At 36.0% G+C, this 23,032-nt stretch overlaps 2 protein-coding genes across 2 annotated transcripts; both read left to right on the top strand.

Moving 5' to 3' along the window:
• The first annotated feature begins 3,375 nt into the window (after positions 1-3,375).
• Positions 3,376-14,598, top strand: LOC146164692 (uncharacterized). The gene is made up of 14 exons (XM_083382280.1): positions 3,376-3,650; positions 4,300-4,496; positions 5,312-5,776; positions 6,855-7,093; positions 7,788-7,925; positions 8,052-8,195; positions 8,618-8,719; positions 9,056-9,234; positions 10,208-10,422; positions 11,125-11,253; positions 11,329-11,665; positions 12,282-12,487; positions 12,935-13,184; positions 13,507-14,598. Exons 1-11 carry the CDS (start codon positions 3,636-3,638, stop codon positions 11,498-11,500), a joined length of 1,995 nt encoding a protein of 664 aa, XP_083238406.1. The 5' UTR covers positions 3,376-3,635; the 3' UTR covers positions 11,501-11,665; positions 12,282-12,487; positions 12,935-13,184; positions 13,507-14,598.
• A 188-nt stretch (positions 14,599-14,786) lies between these two features.
• Positions 14,787-22,651, top strand: LOC146164691 (protein mono-ADP-ribosyltransferase PARP14-like). Its single transcript, XM_083382165.1, has 10 exons — positions 14,787-14,925; positions 15,421-15,663; positions 16,276-16,434; positions 16,548-16,660; positions 16,863-17,014; positions 18,001-18,190; positions 18,550-18,685; positions 19,626-19,762; positions 20,125-20,311; positions 22,264-22,651. Exons 1-10 carry the CDS (start codon positions 14,919-14,921, stop codon positions 22,533-22,535), a joined length of 1,596 nt encoding a protein of 531 aa, XP_083238291.1. The 5' UTR covers positions 14,787-14,918; the 3' UTR covers positions 22,536-22,651.
• Positions 22,652-23,032: the final 381 nt, after the last annotated feature.

Raw genomic sequence — 23,032 nt, 5'->3', positions numbered from 1 at the left:
TAAAAAGTCCGAAATGCAAAACACATTTAAATGGATTAGTACACAGCAGCCTTTAAAAGGGCTATCCGAAACCAATTATTTAAGGCTTGCATTTCAACGTTAGTAATACCACGCCAGGTGCAACTCTGTGCTAAAACGCTTTGTTAAATTAAGGTACATGACTGGAAAATGTTTCAGGGAATATAACTAGAAAACATAGCAAAAAATAAAAAAATAAAAATAAAAGTTGCTATTTTTCGTCAAAGTCACCTTAAACATCTGCAAGCGTCGATTTAGTAAAATTGAGTTTCCCAATTTTTTGCTTTGCAACCCGAACAGGGGAGTTTAAAATGTTGGACTGTCCTAAAAATAAAAGATTGGGTAAACGGCGCTAGAGTATTTTCGCTATATTTAGCTTTAGTTGCTTCTGTACAAACAGCTTTCCTTTAACTCAGCCTTTCTTAAACTGGGGTAAATTTGCTCGTTTTAGGGGGTAAATAAGCTAGCAACATCCTTATCTTGTTATTTAGTTGTTACGTGATTTGCTGTTTAAATTCATCAGATTTTTCGGCAGTCACGGCCTAGATTTAGGTAGTGTGTCTGTGAGCAAAAACGTGTCGGCGAGCAATTTAAATTTTTGTGCAATTTAGGCCTAGAAAGGAAGTGCTTTAATAGGAGCAATAACTGCACCTTAGAACGCCTCAGTTTTCAGAATTTTATTTCGAATAACAGAATCTTCATGAATCCGAATTGTAAAAACAAATGATTCTGGTTATACAAAAATTAAAGATCAAACTAAACGACATTAATGTTAATTGCATCTTGGCTGAATTATTAGCAAATGGAATTTAGGCAAATGTGAGAAAACGGACGCAAGAACAGGATAAAAACACTGCACGTCGGTACTGTAATATATGACTAGTTTTAAACTGGTGCTCATAACACGATGATATAGCATTAGCTGCTCTGGGAACATGTTCCATACGATTCCAGAAATATTTAATATTTATACTCAGGTTCTCAGTCTACAACAGGTGACTTTTCGAAGCGTATGGCAAGTTGAACCAACAGCGCATTTCTGCATGCGTTTTCTTGCATTTGTTCTTGCGTGTTATTATACAGTCGAACTACATACGTTTGATGTCATTTGTACTTGGATAAAAGCGAGATGTATAGTAAAGGACTGCATTGTCCCGGGCCAAACCAAGCTCAACAAGTCCTTGACGGGCCGCAAAGCATTTTCCCTAACAGTTTTGTTATAAAAACGTGTGACTTTTAAGTAATTTAATACAAACACTCTTAGTTCAGGGCGGAACCAATTTTTATTTATTTGAAAGTGAGTCTAAATTATACTAAAATGGATAGCAACGCGCGCGCAAAAAAACTGCTTTTGTTTGGTATAAATTTGCAAATCAGTTCAATGGTACGAATAATTAACATTTTCATTATTTGCTTAGTTTCCAAACGCAAATGTACTTCAGTTCCAAAGATTTAAAAACGCTTTTGCACGACAATTTTTTTGCAGCATTTTTATATAGGATAGTTCAAATATTCAAAAATATGGGCCACAGCCTTGTTGTCAGTTTATTAGAGGTCGCAGGCCGGATGACTTGGCTGGCCGTAGGGTGTCGATCCCTATGGTGCTCAATGATGAAACGTTGAGCACAAGTATAAAAAGCAAAAACACATGCTAAACATTCTCCTAGTGCCAGAGCAACAAATCTTTGCTTAAGTGATTACTCATGAAGCGATCTTTTTTTTCCATTTTGGACCCGCCCACCGTTTTTGTTGTTCAAGACTAAAAAAATGTCACCTGTACAATTAAGAGATTTAATTGGCTAATTTATGGCGTAAGAATTTATGATGGACTACGGCAAGGCTTTGTGTCGGGGCTCATGAAATGCTTATTTGTTCCTTGTGGGCTATACAATTTCGCGCGAATCACCTCCTGTCGCTAAAAACATGTGGTCACGCCTCAGTAGCTAGCAATACGTCATACCTTTAGGAGTTTGGCACTCAACATTTGGTCATAGTATTTTCCAAAATTATGAATAGTATCACGATGCGCAACCGTGCATCAAATGTATTATTTCAATAGAGGGGAGCGTGGAGAAATTATTACATATGCTGACCACGAACTGTCGAGCTAACAGTTCCAGTTTTTACCACTTGAACTATAATAAACACTATTCAAAACGATTCATCGTTCAACTTCAGTTCATTTGTAATAAGCATTTCATGCTCATTCGAAAATTCATAGGAACTAATATGATCAAGTATGTCGTTTATGTCAAATAACTATCGTTTTTTTTTTTCGATAATTCAAGTAGCCTACTATAGTCATTTCTGTACTGTATATTGTTGTCCAAAAAAGTTAAAACTGTCATAGGTCAGTATTGTGAACAAGTTATTTAAAAATGACTTGAGTCCCGAGTCCAGGTCAAGTCTTTTAAAAAAACAGCAAGTCAAGTACAATCAAAGTCATTATTTACCCGAGGGAAGATCCAGTGATGTCATTATTAGAGCGAGTCAACTTTAAGAAAGTCAACATTAATGTTAAAATAAAATGTTTAACACTAACAATCCATAAACTCGTCCGACTATGAGCAACAAATTATGGTAGCCAAAAAAATAAAATATAGCAAAGTGATTGTTTTAAATGCAAAAATTTAGATAAATTTCCCAATCCACCCAAGATGTTATCTAAACACTTAATTTCAACCCAGGTAATTCGTCTAAATGACTTAAGTCCAGGTCAAATCTATTTGCCAAGGCGTCCTAAGGGTCAGGGGTAAAAAAGCTTTGTTATATTATTTGTTGAATTTACCAGCTACACCGATGCGTAATATACAAGACGGGACTTGGTTAAGTTGTAAAATAAGTATCCCGAAGAAAAAAGACCTGCTTTGACGGCCTCTCATAATCGATAAAAGGATTTTTATCACTGTTTTGTTTTATTACGCCCACGTTTATGCCAATGTTTGTTCTTACGCGGTAGAGCTTGCGCCTACGCTTTTGCAAAACAGCAAATATGGTGGTCAATTAACTTGAGGCAAGCGCCGTACAGTATAATCGTTTCGTTTCAGGGTAAAATCTACGAAAAGCTTTACCAAACACTGTATAAGTTTGCAACAATTCCAACAGTGTATTGAGCCAGCTGAGAAACCTGAGATTGTCGTTCGATAGTAGTATACCCAACTTGAGCGCGACTCAGCGCGTTTTTCGTAGGTTTTGAGTTTAGTACAGTACTTCCAATGTGAATATTGGAAGTTCCGCTTTCCGCATGGATAACCACGTACTGCTTGCAGGGTAACTAGTAACTTCCCCCTTTTTTCCTTTACGCGTGTGAAAAACCTTTCGTAAATAAAATCTTGACATCAAACATCAATCAAGCTCTACTCTATTTGAACGAGGATAAATATCTAAACGTTTTTGCTGTAACAATATTCATGTTGTTGACGTTTACCTTAGTTAATCATTAATGCTTTAGCAGAACCAGTTCTTGGCTTAGAGCTACAAGCGTTGTTAATTGCAGCCTGTTAGACAGAACGCCAGCATGTTGGTCTGGAGCGTGATAGGCTTTGGGTTACACTGCAGGTGATGAATACACAAGGAGTGAACCGTTTATAAAGGTTTTTTGACAAGTCGCTTCAGACATGGATCAACTGTTGGTGAGGGTACTTTTGATCAAACACGTTGCATTTCTAAAATAAACATGGCTGATTTATTATTTTGAATATGTGATAAAAAGTGTCAAATTAACTGTTGGTTAACAAATGTTTTACTAGGAATAGAAGGCAATATTTAAATAAGGAAAGGCCTAAAACCACTAAAATCTATAGATTGCGTCAAAGGCGTATTTTTTGTCTAGTATTGCTTTGAACCTTAGCCTACCTGTGGCTTATATTTGCACAAATTCACGTGACGTGACGTCATAAAACATGCGAAATCGTGCGCAAAGAGGATAAATCCAGTCAAATCACGCAAAGCGTAAAAAATGCTATAATTTGGTTTAAATTGGCAAAACTTAATTTAAAAATTTATTGTGCGTGACGCAATTATAGATTTTATGAGATCACACGGTGTAACATGCCATAGTATGCAAGGCGTCTTTAAGCAAATATATTTCCTTAAAACAGACAGAAATGTAGTAAAGATTAAAGTTCGCTCGCGAGGCGCGAAAAAAAATTCCATTTTTATTTTAAAAGTTGGCAAAAATTTAAAGGACAGTAGTCTAATACCCCTTATCCCATACCCAAACGCACAAGAATGTCACTCGGGTGATAAAATCTATACGCAACGCTCTACTGATAATTATAGGTGGAGGACAGACTTTTGAAGTCGCTGGAAAAGTACATGTCGGATGACTTTATGACAAGCAGCGACCACAGCGACTACCTGGGCTGCGGTGGTTACGGCGGAGTGCGGATCTGCCAGCATGGCCAGCTTGGAGATGTCGTCGTCAAGTGCATAGCCCTGACTGGAGAAAGTGAAGCCATGGAAAGGAAGTTCAAGAGGTGCTATTCGTTCGAAGTTGCGCGTAGAAACATTTATCTATATTAGAAATGAACGACAACTAAAGCGAAGATTTTTTACAAAGCCTAAAGTCCATCAAACCCAAACATTAAAATAATTTTATTTCGCGAATTTTGTATTCCGAAAATGGCCAGCCTTGACTACAATTTGACAATAAAACTATAATTTTTTTTTCTGCAAAATGTATATAGTTTTGTTTTCCCTAATTAAAAAAAAAAGCATTTTCTCGGATTCCAACGAGTTTGCCCAGTTGAATAAGATGACATTGTTTGCTATATGACAATATCTCCGACCTGACTCAATGCTATTTGTTGACAGTATCTTGATTCGAACTTTAATTGTTTCCATACCTTTGGCAAAATATAGGGATGATCGGTCCTATTCAAAGTAACATTTAATCTATGTTTAATGAGAAAAAAGTGATCGTAATAAAACGTAAGCACTTTTAACTAGGCCATTGGTTTTTAATTTGCTTTACGTGTTACCTTAGATTGGTAATTTACTATTTTTCGAAAAGTTTTTCTATTAGTGTAGAAAAGATTTCGTTGAATCGCAAGCCATGGCTAAAATGCTTCAAATTGTATCTGAACGGCACCGAAACCACACTAGTATCGAACAAATCCCTAAGCCAACATTGGGGAATGTTTTTTTTACTCTAAGCCGATAATGTCGGGCATTCCTAATTGTGGCCTACAAAGGTTCAGGAGCCAGGGCCATTATATTGTAGGCACGAGTTCGCAATAGCTTCGAGTTCGTTTTACCTGGGCGAACCCCAATATTGTTATATTCGGCGCAGCGTAAGACGCGAAGCTGCAGTGCTGGGCCTGGTGCGTCACCGGCACATCGTCGAGGTGCTGGGTTTCACCAGCTGGCACGACAGCAACAACGTCGGCATCGTGCTGGAACTGGTCGAATGCGGCAACTTGGACAGTCTGCTTCGCTCAGAGCGCGTCCGCGAAATTCCCTGGCCTCTCCGAAAACGCGTAGCGCTTCAGCTTGCCCAGGCGCTCGACTACTTGCACCGCGGCTGCTCCAAAAGCTTCTGTCACGGCGACGTGAAGCCGGAGAACGTGCTGCTCGACCGCGACCTGAACGTGAAACTGGCCGATTTCGGCGCGGCCAACATCGTCAAGGCGTCCCAGGCGCAAACCAGCACCACCGAAAGGCAGCTGGGCGTGAGCAGACAACACACGATGCTGTACGCCGCGCCTGAAAGCTTCGAAGGCGATTTCGTCGTCAACCATAAGGTGGACGTGTACAGGTGAGCTTGTAGGTGTTTGGTGCGGCCTGGAGTTTTGTTATCTCGCAATCGACTTCGTTTCTTATCCAACTTGCGGGAAAAGCAAACACAAGCGTTTTTGAATATTTTGCAGGGCATGTGTTAAAAATGCGAAAATATATAAATATGTGCAACGCATACTAGTCGTAGCAAGGCACAATCAAAATATTATTTTAGAAAGACTTTAACATTTATTTGTTTTTCAAAGCAAACCTGCAAAGATAATTTTGACAGATTTTAACAATGCTAACTTGTCCACCACCATCGCTTATACTTTTACCTGCTACTTTTGACAGTTTGTTCATGCTTACAGTAATACCTATTTTTTCTTAAATCCACTTCCGGTTTTTAATTATACTCAGTGTTTTAAACAAGTCAATTTAAAATGATTAAATCCCAGTCAAGTATTTTGCCAAATAACTTAAATCAAACTCAAGTCTTTAAAAAAATAACAAGACTAGTCGAAGTCACGATTATAGCAAGTCATATCTAAAAATCACGTCACTGTTATAGGCCTAATAAAGAAAGAATAAAGTTTTACAAAACTAGCCAATCAATATCCACCAAACAAATTCTTTTAAATGAACAACTGAGATAAAAATAACCCAATTTTATGACAATTTTTTAAATAAAACACTTGATTTCAACCTAAGCCATTTTACTTAAAGTTGTAGTTCATGTTAAGGCGTTGGTCCAAAAGACTCAAATCAAAATAACACATTTACCATAACGAGAAATGTAAAGTCAAATCATTTGAAAAATGTCATTTAAGTGCACTTATGTCAATTCATTGAAATCAATCATCAGAGCACTGGTTATCCTCATCAATACCGCCCCGAAGGCAAAGTCTTTTACATATAAAGCCTTTCTGTTTCCAATTATTGTTCGTTTTCGGCGATTTAGAAGCAACGCTTTTTCGAAGGCAAAGCTTAAAATGGGAGATTGTGTGGGTTGTGAGTTACTATATTTGTCCACTGACCACTGACTGTTTTGTTGTAAAATTAGACGTTTATAAACTGGCAATGTTATTTTATTAAAAACTTTTTTGTCACATATGTAGCGTGGGAATGGTCCTGTACGAATTGATAACACGGCAAGTTGTGTATGCTGGTCACCAAGTAGGAGTCGACATACTCATCACAAATATCGGCATGGGAACGCGTCCGGATGAAAACAAATTGACTGACGTTCGTCAAAATTTAGCAAATGAAAATGATTTGGAAATACTTGATGAGCTGGCAACCCTTATGATCGAATGCTGGAACAAGGAAGCTTCGCAACGGCCGTCAACTGATCAGAGTATGTTGGATAGGAATTGTTTTCTGGGGTATATCGAGGCATTAAAAGTAGAATAATATTTTGTAAAAGTGCATAACAAATTTTGATGGCGTTACTATGATACGTAACTCAGACAACTTTAAGTAACCTGCTGTTCAGTGTGCAACTGTACAACTGAAATCTTGGGCTAAATACTTTAAAAGAGATGGCTACAAAGAATCCAACCATTCGTTTGTCAATTTTTGTATCTGTAGCTTTTCTTTAGCCAAATATCCCTGGTTTATTGGGTTTAACTGCCGAAATCAACGCTAATATTTTTTTGCAATTACATGATTAAAATCTGCAATAAAACGTTATTTTAGGACATGAAATACTAAAATGGAATATGAATTTTACGGGTACCCTGTTCATAGAATAGTTATTTTACGGGAACGACTGTTCCGGCCTACTTCCACCACTGGGTCGTATGTTTAGAGTATTTTGGTCAGATTAACAATAGGTTGTATCTTTATAGAATCCAAAACCATCGGCAGCAGGTTTTAGCCAGTCGATTACTGCTCCGCTGACGCGTATATTAACAAGTAAAACTCATAGTTAAAAACATGAGTAAAAACAGGATCTTTAAACAAAACGTCTGATCCTGTTTTTACTCATGTTTTTAACTATGAGTTTTACTTGGTCAGATTAATTACCTACATTGTTTATGTTTTTGAAGTTGTTTCGCGTTTGTCTTCGGGTTTTATTGAGGAACCTTCCCTGGAGAACGAAATCGCCAAGATATCAAAACAACTAAAAAAGACTAAAAGCAAAAACTCGCCGTCGCAACTGTCCGCTTTCTGTCAGCCTTTCAAAGGTCAGTTTTTTCAACACCTTTCTTTCGCAACCAAGGTCTAGTTTACTTATAGTTGTCTTACGTTTCCAGTTTTGCAAAATTTTAAACGTTCCCCGTAACTCCTACTCCAACATTATGCCATTACAGTTGTTGAAACAGTCGGTCGATCCAACAACCAGACTGAACTTGCGCGTCTTTTGTCCCAACCGGATGCAATCATGTCACAGGAGTCAATTGCAACTGCTCAACTGAATTTGGAAAGTTCATCTCCTGCAGATAAGAGTGAAACAGGTACTGTACTGTACAGCAATAGTTGTTTAACTTTGTGTATGGTTAATGAAGAAACCGATCGATATTCGATAATAATATTTCCTATTAATAAAGTAACAAATTTGAGCTTCGAACAACATATGATAAGTTACCACATGAATGTCGCCATAATTTGCACACCAATGTTCAATAAAATTTTAGTTTTTGTAGGTGATTTTTCTCTAAAAAGCCGTCAAACATAGCCTTTACTATCATTGTCCTAATAACTATCCCAACATGAGATTAGCCCTGATGGCGATTAATCCTTAGGACCGCTGTAGTGTAGCTATTCCTACAAACAACCGCTACTCAAAATGTACAACTAAGTTATTACGGGTTACGTGCTTAAGCGGTAAGAATTCTTTGTCTTCGTTCGCCGTAAATCCACATTTTTTTACTTTCAGTTCCTAAATCACCAAGGCAAAGCGATCTAGCTGTTGAACGGTCACGTGATGAGCCCCGTGAAGAAGTAAGCGTGTCACAAACGTCGGTTTCAAATGGCGAAGGTATGTAGATTGCTTTGTGCTGTTCGTATAATTTTTGTATCCAATTTTGAAATCCAAAAATTCATTTGTTTCGGTGAAAAAAAAAACGATAACCTTGGTCTTTACAATAATATATTAAAGCAGCGAATGGCTGTTTGCGGTAAGGTTATTGCTAATTTTGTAGTTCTAGCATGTTGGAATGAACAAACATGCGGTCAAGTAGCATGTTTTAAACAAGGAATTGTCAGTTTAATTTGAAGTCACAAACTATTAAAATTCGTGAAACACATTCAAATATAGTCTGTTGCCACCACTGTGTGATTAGGATTTTCGTCAAACGGTGTGTTTTTTTAACAGAACCAGCGAATCCTGTTAAGTTCTTTCAGCAACAGTTTGATGTTCCCCACGACGTTAGCAAGGTTTTTCAAGAGTCAAAAGAACTTATTCAGCAACTGCGCTCCAATTTGGAAGAATTTGCTACCACAACCATCACCTATAGGCCTGTACTCAAAATTAACTACCAACCAAACCACGAGGTGCGAAGACTATTTAAAAATATTTCACATTTAAGATTTGGAAAATATGCCCAATTAGTGGACAGTCTAGAACATAAGGACAACAAGGCAGTATCATAGCTATAAAAACAATCTTGTACTAAAAACCGAATTATCTATCTTGCAAGCTTGGCCAAAGTTGTTAATTGGACTTTTGAACGACTTGACTTGAAGTCTTTGGTGGGAAAATGACTTGTCTAGAGCAGTGCTTCTTAAACTTTTTTAGTTTTGTTCACCCCTAGAATCTATCTTCAGATTTCATTCACCCTTGTCTCATGATATGATAAAACTATCTCGTCTATACATAACAACATAATATGAACACCCGGAATATTCACCTTGCTCGCAAGCTATCATCCATTTCTGACGGTTCATCCTTATTCACCCCTTATGGCTGGTTCACCCCTGCAAAACTTTTATTCACCCTGGGTTGAACCATTCACCTGATTAAGAAACACTGGTCTACAGGTTAATCTTTAGACTATTCAGTAAATAAATGTAAATCATTTCATAAAATTAGCACAAGTTTTATTTCGCTGTTTAGCCAACATGGAGGCTATTTAGAAAAATCCTTTAATTTGTTTCGGGTCTGTTAAGCAAATTCCTGCACTTAAACTAAACTGTTGTTTAATTAGTGAAAATTGAATTTGCCACAGCATCACTCTGAAACGAAGAAATCCACCAAACTTAATAATAGTTTAATGATATTTTTGCATTCAATGGCTTTATTTGCTATATAGTGGGACTTTACTTTGAAAATTGGCGACCTTAGCTTAACTTGTTGTTTATTAAAAACGGCTGAATTGGTGGAATAGTTTGCACAACTACTTCAACACTATTTTGAAAGCCGTTGCTTTGCACATATCTAGTTTTAAGTATTGTTTTGGTCTTTGTAAAACCTACAAAATTGTATTGTTATGTTTCCTAACACATCAAGAAGTTGATTTATGTACAGTTGCTTACAACGGAACTAAAGTTTGATCAGAAAAAATTCCAATCCAAGTGCATAAAGTTGACGAATACGTTTTTTGGTGAATTTGGTTCAGAGTCTCGAACGTTTAATAAACCCAACCTCGAAGCACTTCGTCTTGAAAATGGGTGGAATACCTTCGAACACGGGTATGTGGAAATTAATGCAACGGAACAACAAAAACTTTTCGTCTACATCAGGTTAGTTTGTTTCTATTTTTTGCTCACACAAGTTATAGCGATAAATGGAGTTGAATCAATTGTTTCAAATTGACGAACAACAATTGTTTTCTGATATGAAGCACTTTCCCAAAATAAACAATAGGGTGTATCTTTATAGAATCGAAAACCATCGGCGGCAGGTTTTAGCCAGTCGATCACTGCTCCGCTGACGCGTATAAACAAGTAAAACTCATAGTTAAAAACATGAGTGAAAACAGGATCAGACGTTTTGTTTAAAGGAAAATATATTTCGCCAAAGTGGCATCATCAGTTCCTGTAAGAGTACAAATAAATAAAATCAGAGCGCAGCCATCAACAAACCAATAAAAGTAAACAATAAAAATTTTAAAACTTTTATTGGTTTGTTGATGGCTGAGCTCTGATTTAATTTATTTGTACTCTTACAGGAACTGATGATGCCACTTTGGCGAAATATATTTTCCTTTAAACAAAACGTCTGATCCTGTTTTTACTCATGTTTTTAACTATGAGTTTTACTTGTTCCCAAAATAAAGCAACGTTACAATTTTATCATGGGGACTTATCAGTAAAACGTTTCTACTCTAGTGATATAATCAACCTTTTCATAGTTTTATAGGCAATGTTGCATTTAGTATTGTCTTGGTAAAGTGTCGTTATGCTTCTCTTCAGTTTGTTTCAAACTTTTTTTTACGATGGCAGATTCAGAAAAACCACACCGAAAGTAACGGTTAGTGGCCTACGAGGGCAAGTCGGCGACGCAATGGATTATCTCCAAAAGAAATGCGAAATCTGTGTTAAATCTGTGCCGTTGGATACATCTGTTTATCGGTATATTTTATGCGTACAAATTCTTAAAGTTATCCCAACCTGCTTCACCAGTCAGTTTTATTATTTTTTTTTCAGGGCACTTTGTGACTGCAACATGTTGGCCAAATTATCTAAAAACCACCGTTGGATTAAAAAGAGTAAATGTATCGAATTTACTGGCCTACATGACGAAGTTTGCGCGTCCGTTCGAAACCTTGATTGTGTCTTAAAGGTGAAGAAGATATATGCAGTGACGTATGTGGCCTAATGAACATTTTTTTCTTTATAAAATACTATGTACAGAGTCTCAGTACCGCAGCACTGCCCAATAGAGACAAGAAGCACAACTTTCTTGTGTATGCCTTAAATGCGCCAAACGGTGACCAAGTGAGACAAGAAATACAATCGAAATTGAGGGAGCAAGATACGTATGGTAAGTGTAAAGTCTCTCTTATTGGTCATCCTTCTGTAAAACGCCAATATTTGGAACTACAGTTTGTATCAGGGCTGCGGAGTCGGTTAGAAAAACTCGAGTCCGACCCCGGCTAAATGTGTGATTTCGTCGAGTCCCCTTCGACTCTATATAGCCTGTATTTCAACTATTTATGTAATTAAAATAAGGTGGATACTAAGCAATTTACTCCTGCAGAGTGTTATAATTCATCCACCAACAATACACGTGATAAAAAGAAACATCGCGCAACGGTTGGACTAAACAATATTTGGATTGCAATTGCTTTTATAGAGACTTTTTTCATTAAGGACCAACTAACTTTAAGGATGGACGATGGCGGCCCGGACACTTTTTTGTCGAACTTTGAGTTTTAACAAAAAGAAAACCTAAATGATTAATTATTTATCAAACACTATAGGCCTAGTGACCTTATAAAAAATGGTTTCGTTTTGTGAAAACACAAATTTATATAAAAAAAAAACACAAAAAACTCATATATGTATGACATACAACAAAAAGTATTCATTTACTATTAACAATAAAGGCATTAGCAGTAACTGTTCCAGTTAAAAGTTTTTTATTCTTTTCTCAACAGTATCGCTCTATCTGCAAGCGGACAAGATCTGTCTAAAATACGCTCACGCAGATCAGTTGACAAACGGAATTTGCGCCATCATGGACCTTCTAAAACAAGAGAAGTTGCACTTTGAAAAAGGATTCCAGGATCATCTCGGCACTCAACAATGGAAAACTTTTGTGGAAAACATGCATCGCCCGGGCAGGGCAAGATTGTTTGAAAATGTGAATACCAGTGTTCTAATGACTTTAAGTCAATAACTTGACAAAGTGCACTTAAGTCGCTCTTTTTAAATGACTTGATTTGACTTAAGTATTTTGGTTAAAATGACCTGACTTGCTATATGAAGTCATTTAGACAAATTGTATTTTGTTAATTACTTGACTGGGACGTAGGTCATTTATAAAATGACTTGACTTGTACTTATGTCATTTGAAAATAACTTGTTTATAACATTGGCGAATACCATTACATACAATAGTTTGTTTAATTACTGGACTGCATGAGTTATCGGAATGTAAACGTACCAACTCGGGTTTTTATCTATTACAATAATACTTAACTTTTTTTGAGCTGTTTTAATATTTCTCTCTGATCTTCTTCTCTTTGATCTACTCTTATCTCTATGATCTTCTCTTATCTTTCCATTTATCAAAATCATTTGATTGCAGACCCCAGAGGGTTGTATTGAAGTTGTAGGCCTGGCCAGCAATTTCGAAAGCAAGGTAGACCGAATCAAAAAACACATCATGGAGAACAATCCAGTTCAACACGAAATCGCAGAAAAATGTGTGATTGTCGAATACTACCAGAAGTTCCCAGATGCCAAAAAATCGCTTAAAGATGTTGAAGTCTCTTTTGGAGGCTCAAAGAAGAACCCAACGTTTGTGCTAAAGGGAAAGCCTGGTAACATCCAATCAGGTTAGATATACAGCACAGCATGAATTTGCAATTATTTACAATAACACAAAATAATGGAAGAGGTATTTTTTCGTATTGCACTCGAATAAATCAGAGTAATGTTTAGCAGCGTAAAGTGTCAAGTTATTCTAAAAATACTTAAAAGACGCCATTTCAAAAGTATATCCTATATTTATTTAGTATAATGCCTCAAAACATTTACGGCATTCCAAATTTACTGTTCTGTTTTTACAAGCCACGAGGTCAGATTTTTTATATTCAGTGAAAAACTTCTTGATATTTTTCTTCACCAACTCACCTAAATATTTTGTTACTCACACAGCCGAAAACACCATAAACTTAGCAACTGTTTCGCAACGAAAAGTGGTAAAACCAGGAATGGACAGATACCTTCGTTCAGCAAAAGGCAGAGCGGTCGTAAATGAAATAGCAAAACAACATCACTGTATTGGGTTGATCGATCCACCCGAATGGCAATACTCCTCGCCACATCATGCGAAAAAATCAGGAGCAGTATGTATAAAGACTTATTTTTTCGCATGCGTTTTTTTACACCATGCCAGTTGACCATCAATACAGCTGAGACCATGAAGTGAGACCATGAAGTCGAATTTCACTGCGTTATTTTGCAACTCTGTGCACATATACGACTTCAGAAATGTAATATCACAGCTGTACACATTTGGTGTGATTCGGTATCATACCGTATGTGTATAGGAATAGTAATCGGTACAAACTTAAAAATGTTTGCATAAAAAAACGTTTAATAAGTAAACAACTTTAAAGTATTAAAACAGGTCTGAATGATAGGTTACATTTTTGGCTTCTTCAAGGCTCCGGTTAAATCCGCTTGGAACTAAATTATAAATTCGTGTTGGAATTAGCAAATAAAATCGTGTCTTATTACGTTAGTTGTTGCAAAGAAGACCTGTAAGACAATGGCATTTTGCTTTGGGGGTTAAGCTAAAAATTAGTTAGCATAAAATAACCAAAATCTGTGCGCCAACTTTCTGGCCTTTCCAAGTTTGGCGTAACTCAATTTAGGCAGTGCCGCGTTACTTACAATTAAATGACGACCTTTTGAGACGAAGTTGGGAAGGGCATGATCCACATAGACAAAATGGCTATAATGTCCGCGCGGTGAGGGTAGAATAGTGCGTGTTTAATCTACAACTAGCATGCTTGCATCAAATTTGATGTCAATTTGTTAGGTTATCTCAAAATGGTCATTACTCTGCCCCAAACAAAAATTCCAGTTCAGTCACTGGCCCATGCAAAATGGTATTCGGATGATAATTATGATGAAACCCAGTTTCTAAAGTATCAATTTTTCATTGTTGCATTTTCTTTTGCCAGCCATACAGATTAATAAAACTCGTCTTGTCTTGCCTCTCCTGGCTGGTTTATTGGTTATGGCGAGGGATTATTGCGTGCGCCCGGTTCAGTTGCAAGAAACTGTTGCAAGTGAGTAATATATGAAAAGTGTTCCAAAAAATTTCAAAAAAAATAATACATATTGCAATACTACAGATATACAGTATACCAACATTGTCACCGAGCCCTTTAATGTTAGTTTGATTGAGACTTATATTTTAGGTGGGGCATGCTCGCGCAAACAAACTTACTGCACTAAACACGTATCTTCCCGGCAATCCCTCAATTGAACTGGTAAAGGGTGACATCACTTTTTGCGACTGCGAGGCAATTGTTAATTCGACAAGTTCGCATTACGACATGCGAGGTAAGATTTTTTCAAAACAAAATATTTCGCATTTACAAATAGAGATTGGTAAATACATTTCTCATTTTCCAAAAAAATATTCCAATATTCTACGAGTACACAGGACAACACCTAATGTTGGCCTACCTGTTACATATTTTTATTAAAAATAGTTTCGTTTCTACTATGACTGCAAATTACATCGCAACATTTTTTTACATACCACCACGAGGTAAAATCAAATCATTTGGGTTTACAAATGTCCTTTTTGCGATTAATGCTTGGTATTCAGGCTGCAGGATTACTACAATATGTACCCCGGCGGTTTCAATAAAAAAAAGTTGGAATATATTTCTGTTAATTGATTTTCATTCACCCAAAATATTGGCACAATATTTGTGTGTATACTTTGGTTAAATAGTCGAAGCGATTTAATTAAAACTGACTGGCAATGCAGACAATTCGCTTTATATTTAAAAAAAATCAAAACATGTTTTTATTTTTTATTTTTTTCAGGCCAGGTAGGTGCAAAAATACTCAATCAAGGGGGTGCCGGCACCTCGGCAGACAATCTTGCAAACTTGATTCATCAATCGAATAACGTTAGGGTCACCAAAGCGGGATATCTAAGGGCAAAATATGTTTATCATGTTGTCACTCCAAAAAAACATGACATGCTCCAACCAATTTTGCTGGAACTCTTTCAGGAAGCGGAAAATCACGGTGTGTCCTCCATTGCGTTGCCAGCTGTTGGAACAGGTAATCTATTTACAAACCCTACTATATGTCCTATTATAGAGATTTGTTCTCTTTTTCAAAATAAAAAGAATAGTGCTTCGACGAAACTGAAAATTTTACTGGAACGAAACTGAAAATCGTCCAATTATCTCTTCTTTGAACTTAGAGTTTTACTCAAGAGAATCAAATTTTATGTGACTTTTCGACATGAGACTTAAATTTGGTCAAATGACTCGGGGTGAATATGCGTATAATTATCTAAAGACAGGTGTAATTTCATTTGAAGTAAAACTTAGTTTTTATCCTCTTCAAAATATGGCGATCAAAATATGGTAGGCCTATATAAACAGAACTTTACGATTTAAAAAAAAATGAATTACAGGCTGTTCAAAATATTAGTTGGCAGTAACGCCTATTTGAAACCAGTCGTTAGTTTATAAACATTCCAGTGAGCTTGTTCAACATTGTAACACATCATTTTCGATTTAAAAAGTGGTGGAAACCTATTTTTAACCACAATTATTCTTAGTACCGTGATTAACAAATGCATACCCAATTTTTCCTAATTACTCATTTGGCAATTGGAAAACAACAAACCGGACGCATGTAGTCGTTTTGTTTTCTTTTATTCAGGAAAATTAGGTTTACCGAAAGAGATTGTTGCTAAAGAGATTTACCAAGCAATCGAACATTTTAAGGTAACCGAACCGAAATATTTGGCGAAAATTCAACTGTGCATCTTTAAGGCAGATGTGATGAAAGCCTTTGCAAAACAATTTTCATTGCCAAAACGTAAGTTTCGAAATAACTGATGTGCATATTGTTATATGCTGTAAAAAAATAAATGATTTCATGTTGCCTTTGACCATATTATATTGACGACCAGTTAAATGTAATACTTCCAGTTGCTGTTCAGCAGCCAAAGGATTATTTGAGTCCCAGTATTCCAAAGAATCACTCAGAGATCGACGCAGTGAATGTCTTGATTTGCTCTAGAAATCAACGCAGCGTTAATGAGGTTACACGCTTTTTATTATAATAATAAAAAAAAAAACGTTGAAAATCGATCGTTTATCCTCTGTTTAGAAGGGCCCCCTAAAAACCGAACAAAAAAATTAATACATTATCTAGTTGATAAAAGTCACGCAATAGTAAACCATTTGCATTTTGACAATACATATTATGTTTTAGCTAAGTTAAATTGAAACCAACATTTAAAGGCATGGCGAGCTTTGACTCAACGAATCGAGCAGCTAAGCACATCGGAATCTATTTCGGGAGAGGTCGTTGAGAAGCTATCAGACATTGAGAAAGAAGAACTAATTGAACTAGCCAAATCTGCATACGTCATCCTTGAACAACCGCATGAGAAGTATTACCGGCGACCAATTGCCTATTTTATTTTTCATGATGGCCGCATTTGCTTATACAAAAGCTAAAAATCAGGTCATCACTGTTGACGAGTTGTATTATAATGTTTGAAGGATTTGCATATTTGTACCTCATCAGGTAAAGGCAACATTTCTTGACATATTCACCACAGGGAAAATGATTGTTGTTAGTTTTTGTTTGCTGGGTAGTTGAGCCATTTTGATCGTTTTGTTTGGTAGGCAGTTAATTTTTTTAGTCCAGCTTTTTGTCTTAGTTTCTGTTAACTGGGTTGTTCAGTTTTTTTGTCGTAGTTTATCAGACGGTCTATTGTTTTTCGAGTTAATATCCTTTTTGTTTTGCAAATGAAGTTTGTGCTGCCTGTTTTCATAATGTAAAATTATTACAATAATAACGGCATTATTTCTTATGAACTATTTTGTTGTTCTTTTCGCTTGTCTCTGATAGGCATCGAAATAAGGTAAAAATACAACCATAGGGCCTATGTGTATATACCTGCAAGCAATTCTAGAGAAAGGCCGCTTGTAGGGTTCATTACTTTATCTGGGATAATATAGGTTATCAATTGCCGGATTAAAGTGTTTGTCATCGTTTGATAACAATTTGTCAACTGTGCTATCTGATTTTTAACTATTCGATTGTATACTGCATTTAAAGGTATAGATCAAGGGTGTCCAACATGTGGCACGCGACCTAATAAAAAAGGCACGCAAGCCCCCCCAAAACACAGCCAATTGTCAAAAAAGCTAAATTTGTTATACAGCCAATTGTCATTGTTTATTCATAATACAAAACAATTCCAGCAATTACGACAACAAACAATTATTTTTATTTTCTGTATAAAAGCGCTATTAATATTAGAAAAAAATAGTTGCTAAACTTTTGGCAAAAGTTATGAGATAAAACTTGGCACGTCGGCATGTTTGGGTTGGACACCCCTGGTATAGATTGATTTTGATTTACTTCTAGTCAAATCAGGCTATCGGGATTGGACACTGATGTGCGGAGGTGTTTGGCTAAAGCTCAGAAGCTGGTTAACGATTACAGCCAAGCACTTATCTGCTCTACGTACGTTGAATGGAAATACGAGCCTCACCCACAGCTTTTGTTTGCGGACTACCCAGTTTCAGTCAACCATCAACTGGAACGCGAATTTCAGGTAATGTAAGCGCCAATCGTGGAATAAATAAGATCGCTTGATTTAGCATTGAATCTTATTCTTTTTAGCGTACAAGTTAACCTTGATTGAATGTACTTTGCGCTAGATAAAACCAAACTGGTTTTACGTTTTGTTCAGAATTCCTAACTTAATACATTATATTAAATAATATTTTTGGTGTGGTTTTAAAGATGGCTTAAAAAACACGCAAAGCACTGGTTTCCTAATCCTTGTGAATTAACTTTATACATTTAAAAGTAACTAAGATGGATTTTAAACTTTCACTTAATGTCATCGACCTCCTTACGATTGTTAGTTTTCTCTTCTGTCCTTCTACAATGCTCTACATATTTATAAAGGCAAATAAATGCGGCTCGGTGCAAATCAGTTTCCGGCAATATAATCAAACGGTTGAGCACAACGTGGACTTTCGATCAATGACGTTTGCCAAAACAGGATGGAACCAGACGCCACTTAGAATCAAGAGAACGAGAGGTAATAAAGCTTTGACAGTCAGTCAAACTTGGACAACTAGATAATTCTAGTATTCTAATTCTGTGATTTAGAGCAAAATGCGGCTAATTCTAATTCTAGTCCAATTTGTAAATTTCTTGTGGGCTCTAATTCTAGTTCTAATCTAATTCGGATTTTACCAAAAATGCTACTTTGTCCCACGGCTTTATTTCTCTTTTCTTAAATCAAAAAATTAAAACTCTTTGGTAGGAACAACTTGTATGCAATTTTTACAGTCTGAAAAGCATATGCGCGCTTAAAAAACAAAAAGGCATAAACATAGCCCACACATATTTACCATTCACATTCTTATTAGAAGAATTCGCGATTTAAATGAAATTGATGGTCAGGAATTAATCACATGTAATTCTAGTTCAAATTCCACATAATCTAATCGAATTTGATAAAACTCTATGATCTAATTCTAATTTAATTTTAAAAAGCTAAAATAAATTTAGTGGTCGAAGTCTGCCGTAAGTATATCATATTTTATGCGTATTATGATATTTTATGCTGGAGTCCTGCAGTGGTAGCCTATAAACTCGATGACCGATTTTTTTCAGCAAACTAAATGAATTGTAATAAAATTAATAAAGCTAAACATTCGACATTCTTGAATGTTATGGCTTTGATATTGCCATTGAAATTGCCAAGAAATTCCATGGATTGTGTTTCAAAACTAAATCAATAAAAAAAAATAAAAAAGTTTACGACAAGCCTAACTAAGCTGTGTGAACTGCGAAATTAAAGCGAAACTTTCATAGCTGTATGTGGTAGATCAGTGGTATAGGTTTCTAATTTAAATCTTTCTAACTTAAACACAGTAAAAAAAAACCAAAAAAACTTTTTGAAATGTCAAATCGTGGGTGTACTAATAATTGACTGCGAAAACTACATGTTATTTCACTGCTTTTTTACACAGTCTCCTGCATTCCGAAAAGCTGGGCACCCATGGGTGAAGCGTCCTGGAAAAAGGTTCCCCTGAGGTCCACTTCGAAAGAATATAAAGATGTAGAAACTCAGTTTTATGCTTCCGTTTCCGACCATGTAATATTAAAGGTATGTGCGAGTCAAACGGGTATCTCATCTTGATTAAGAATGTAATATTTACGCTTGTTTAAGATATTAAATAAAAAAACGCAATTTTTACAAATTAAAATGAACTCTGTCGATGCAGAAATGCTTTTTAATAAAGCTGCTAATTAACTACCATGATAATTACATAACTTAATCAGTTTGACCCGATTGATGTGATCACTATAGTTCATCACACATTATTCTTATAACTAAACTTAACTCACGTAACAAACTCGCAATTGTATTATAATAACAGACTTATTTGCTTTTTTAAAGATGTCAATATTACCAAGCAAGTTGCTTAGCACATTCTATGTGCAACTCTCAAACACAATGCTTTGCAGGTGGAACGGGTGCAGAATCCAACATTGTTCGAGCATTTTTTCACGCAGTCCCAGTGCGTTGCCGAGCGACTAAAGACAACTGGGTCCAACTTGCCAGCAACCATGGACCTCTTTCACGGAACTTCGGCAGCTTGCTGCGACAACATTTGCGCCAATAACTTCGACAGGGGATATTCTGGCATCAACGGTCAGTTTTGTAATGTAGATTAAGGCATCTGTTAAGACGCAAAGTTGTGAAACTCGCACATTCGTATTCTTTGGAGTTACGCTACTTGATTTTGGGAATGGGATACAACCGAGAATATTCTTTGTTTTCATGTCTGTGTATTATTTTTTCGGAAAAAAAATCATTTAAAAAAAACTATTTTTCTGATTTATTTACAACTTCTTTTCTACCCATTGGTTAAAGTAAACTTTAATTTATCTGTGAATTGACATAAGGTGGATTTTATTGGGTTGCAAGTTAGACTAAAAAGGCAAAATATAGTTTACAGTACCGTGTATTTAAAAAAAAAGATATGTACAGTTGTTTATAATAATTACACTGGTCAACAGCACATTTTAAACTGAGATGTGATGAATTGATTCGTAAAGTGTTTTCGACACTGATTCTGAAAATGCTCTCATTTTTTTTCTAGCACATCAGGTTTTTAAAATATTCGCATTTTGTTTTTTTCAATGTATTGCTATTTTATTAACATGGGCAAATTGCGCACTGTGACATTATCCAACTATAATGTGTTTCACAAACCATTTTATCTGTTTTTTTTCTGATATCTCAAAAAAAACAATATAGAAAAGATCTTTTATCAACGATTTTTGTAATAAAGTAGTTAATTTCTAGATGTGAAAACAGCATCCCAGCTAAGTATAGGCTACATGTTGTTTAAACAGCTTCTCGTGGCACTATACAACAGAAAAACATCAAATGAACAAATATTAGGTAATGCCAGATTTTAATCAGTAATGTTGTTACAAATACTTTTCAAATTTAAGTGACCAACGACAAGCAATGAATCACTTCAGATATCATTAAGTTGGACAATTGTCGTAAGCTGTTAGACTAAGCTAGAAAACCTATACCACATAATGCCCCAATGCATGTTTCACTTCCTCCTCATTAAAGTCATGAATTCTCCCTGATAAAGTTGAAGATTAAATGGAGTTGATAAGAACAAAACGAAAGCCAGACAGATTTAAACAGCCTTGCTGTAGATGCATGTTTTTTTTTCAAACGAAAAGTCAGAACTGCTTGTGTTGGGATTAAAATAAAACCACTTGCCTGAGATTGATGTAATATAAATACATAACGGAAATAAAACTTAGACAACCTACAGTAGGTGGTCGTTTTTGCTACAACAAACGTGCTACCAACTGCATTACTAAGAGACCATAAGCCTATAAGAGAACCGTAAGTGGCTGATATCAAAAACGTTACACCTCTTAGAAAATTTTCTTGCTCGAAGAATAGAAAAATGGATCTATGTTTAGCATTTCTCTACAAAGAGTTTTTACTACTAAGCTAAGCAAAACGAAAGGAATCCTGATGGAACAAAATATTAGTGAAATATCAATGGATGCACATTGCAAAATGTGGAGTTACGTGATTGGCTGGCATTTGGTGACTGCGTGCTAATCTTTTAAAAGGGGGAAACAGTTAAAAATTCCATCATAGAAGTTCTATGGTTATGACTTGAGTTATGTGTATAAAAAAGTTTTATGTCAGACGTTCTAAAGGGCCATTTATTACAGCTGTGCGTTGTTATCAATGCGTTTTTCGAAAAAATTAAATTTGACGATATTTTTTAAATGTGATGTGCTAGAGAAAAACTAAAGGTATATTCAAAATCAGCGCGAAAAATACATTTAAGATGTAATACTCACAATTTCGTTTAGAAAAAAAAGTGAAAATTTGTTGACCAGTGTTGTCAAACGAAAACTCAATATCAAGATGTAGCATTGAATGAGCACTTAGAACACTTAAAAAATGCAGGAGTACAGCTAATTGAATCTTAAAGATTGCCACAATGGGTGGTTGCCAAAACGCTTTAATAATGGCACCAGCGTTTCTTAATGTGTTAAATTAACCAATTTAAAATTCGATAAAACTTATCGTTTTTTGCTCTATGCTCTTTATAGGAACTGCGTACGGCCACGGCGTGTACTTTGCAGGCACGGCCAAATACGCTCTGGATTTCTCACCGGCCGATGAATTTGGCAAGAAGCGTCTTTTTATAGCCAAGGTTGTGACCGGCGCATTTTGCCGCGGAAACCGGTCGCTTCGCATAGCCCCAATGCAAAGCAACTGCTCACCTTACGACAGCGTCGTCAACGACGAGAACACCCCGACAATATACGTCGTTTTTCGCGATCAAAGCGTCTACCCCGCCTACATCGTCACGTACACTTGAAATGTATTTTGGCCGGTAGCCCTTGGTGTCTTATTGAGCCGCTCAAATGTTGACAAATTGTATTTTAATATTGACAAGTCTTCCTGGCTATTATCCAGTAACTAAACAAGTAGCAAAACAAGTTAAATTACAAGCTCTCCCGGTATATTATCAAGTTTCCTGTACAATTCTTATTCTTTTTGTAACCGTATTGTAATATGCTTGACACCTTGTAGTAATAGTCAATGTATTTTCTTATTTTTTACATTTTTTCTATGAACACTGTTTGACGTAAACCTGTGTTACATGTAGTTATTGGCGATTTAATTCTAAGAAGGCTCGTGTTTTTCTGTGAATTTTTGATAAAAAAACTGTGAAACCGCATTAAAAACGATATACGTGGAGAATTGAAAAGACAAAACAGGTTAAATATCGTCCATAATGACACCAAGAAACTGTTTCTAGGCGTTTCAAATTAATTTCCCCTATCAGCTAACACTGCTGAGAAAAGATATCAA

This window comes from Ascidiella aspersa, chromosome 2, assembly GCF_963924565.1.
Source record: "Ascidiella aspersa chromosome 2, kaAscAspe10.2, whole genome shotgun sequence".
NCBI classification, from domain to species: Eukaryota; Metazoa; Chordata; class Ascidiacea; order Phlebobranchia; family Ascidiidae; genus Ascidiella; species Ascidiella aspersa.
Note: the sequence above shows the minus strand (reverse complement) of the source record. Positions and strands in the feature narration are given on the sequence as shown.

Coding starts and splice junctions, on each gene's coding strand:
- LOC146164692 (XM_083382280.1), top strand. Junction 8,720..9,055: donor GTCGGTTTCAAATGGCGAAG/GTATGTAGATTG, acceptor TTTTTTTAACAG/AACCAGCGAATCCTGTTAAG. Junction 9,235..10,207: donor ACTACCAACCAAACCACGAG/GTGCGAAGACTA, acceptor ATTTATGTACAG/TTGCTTACAACGGAACTAAA.
- LOC146164691 (XM_083382165.1), top strand. Junction 16,435..16,547: donor ACAATTTTCATTGCCAAAAC/GTAAGTTTCGAA, acceptor TAATACTTCCAG/TTGCTGTTCAGCAGCCAAAG. Junction 20,312..22,263: donor GGGATATTCTGGCATCAACG/GTCAGTTTTGTA, acceptor TGCTCTTTATAG/GAACTGCGTACGGCCACGGC.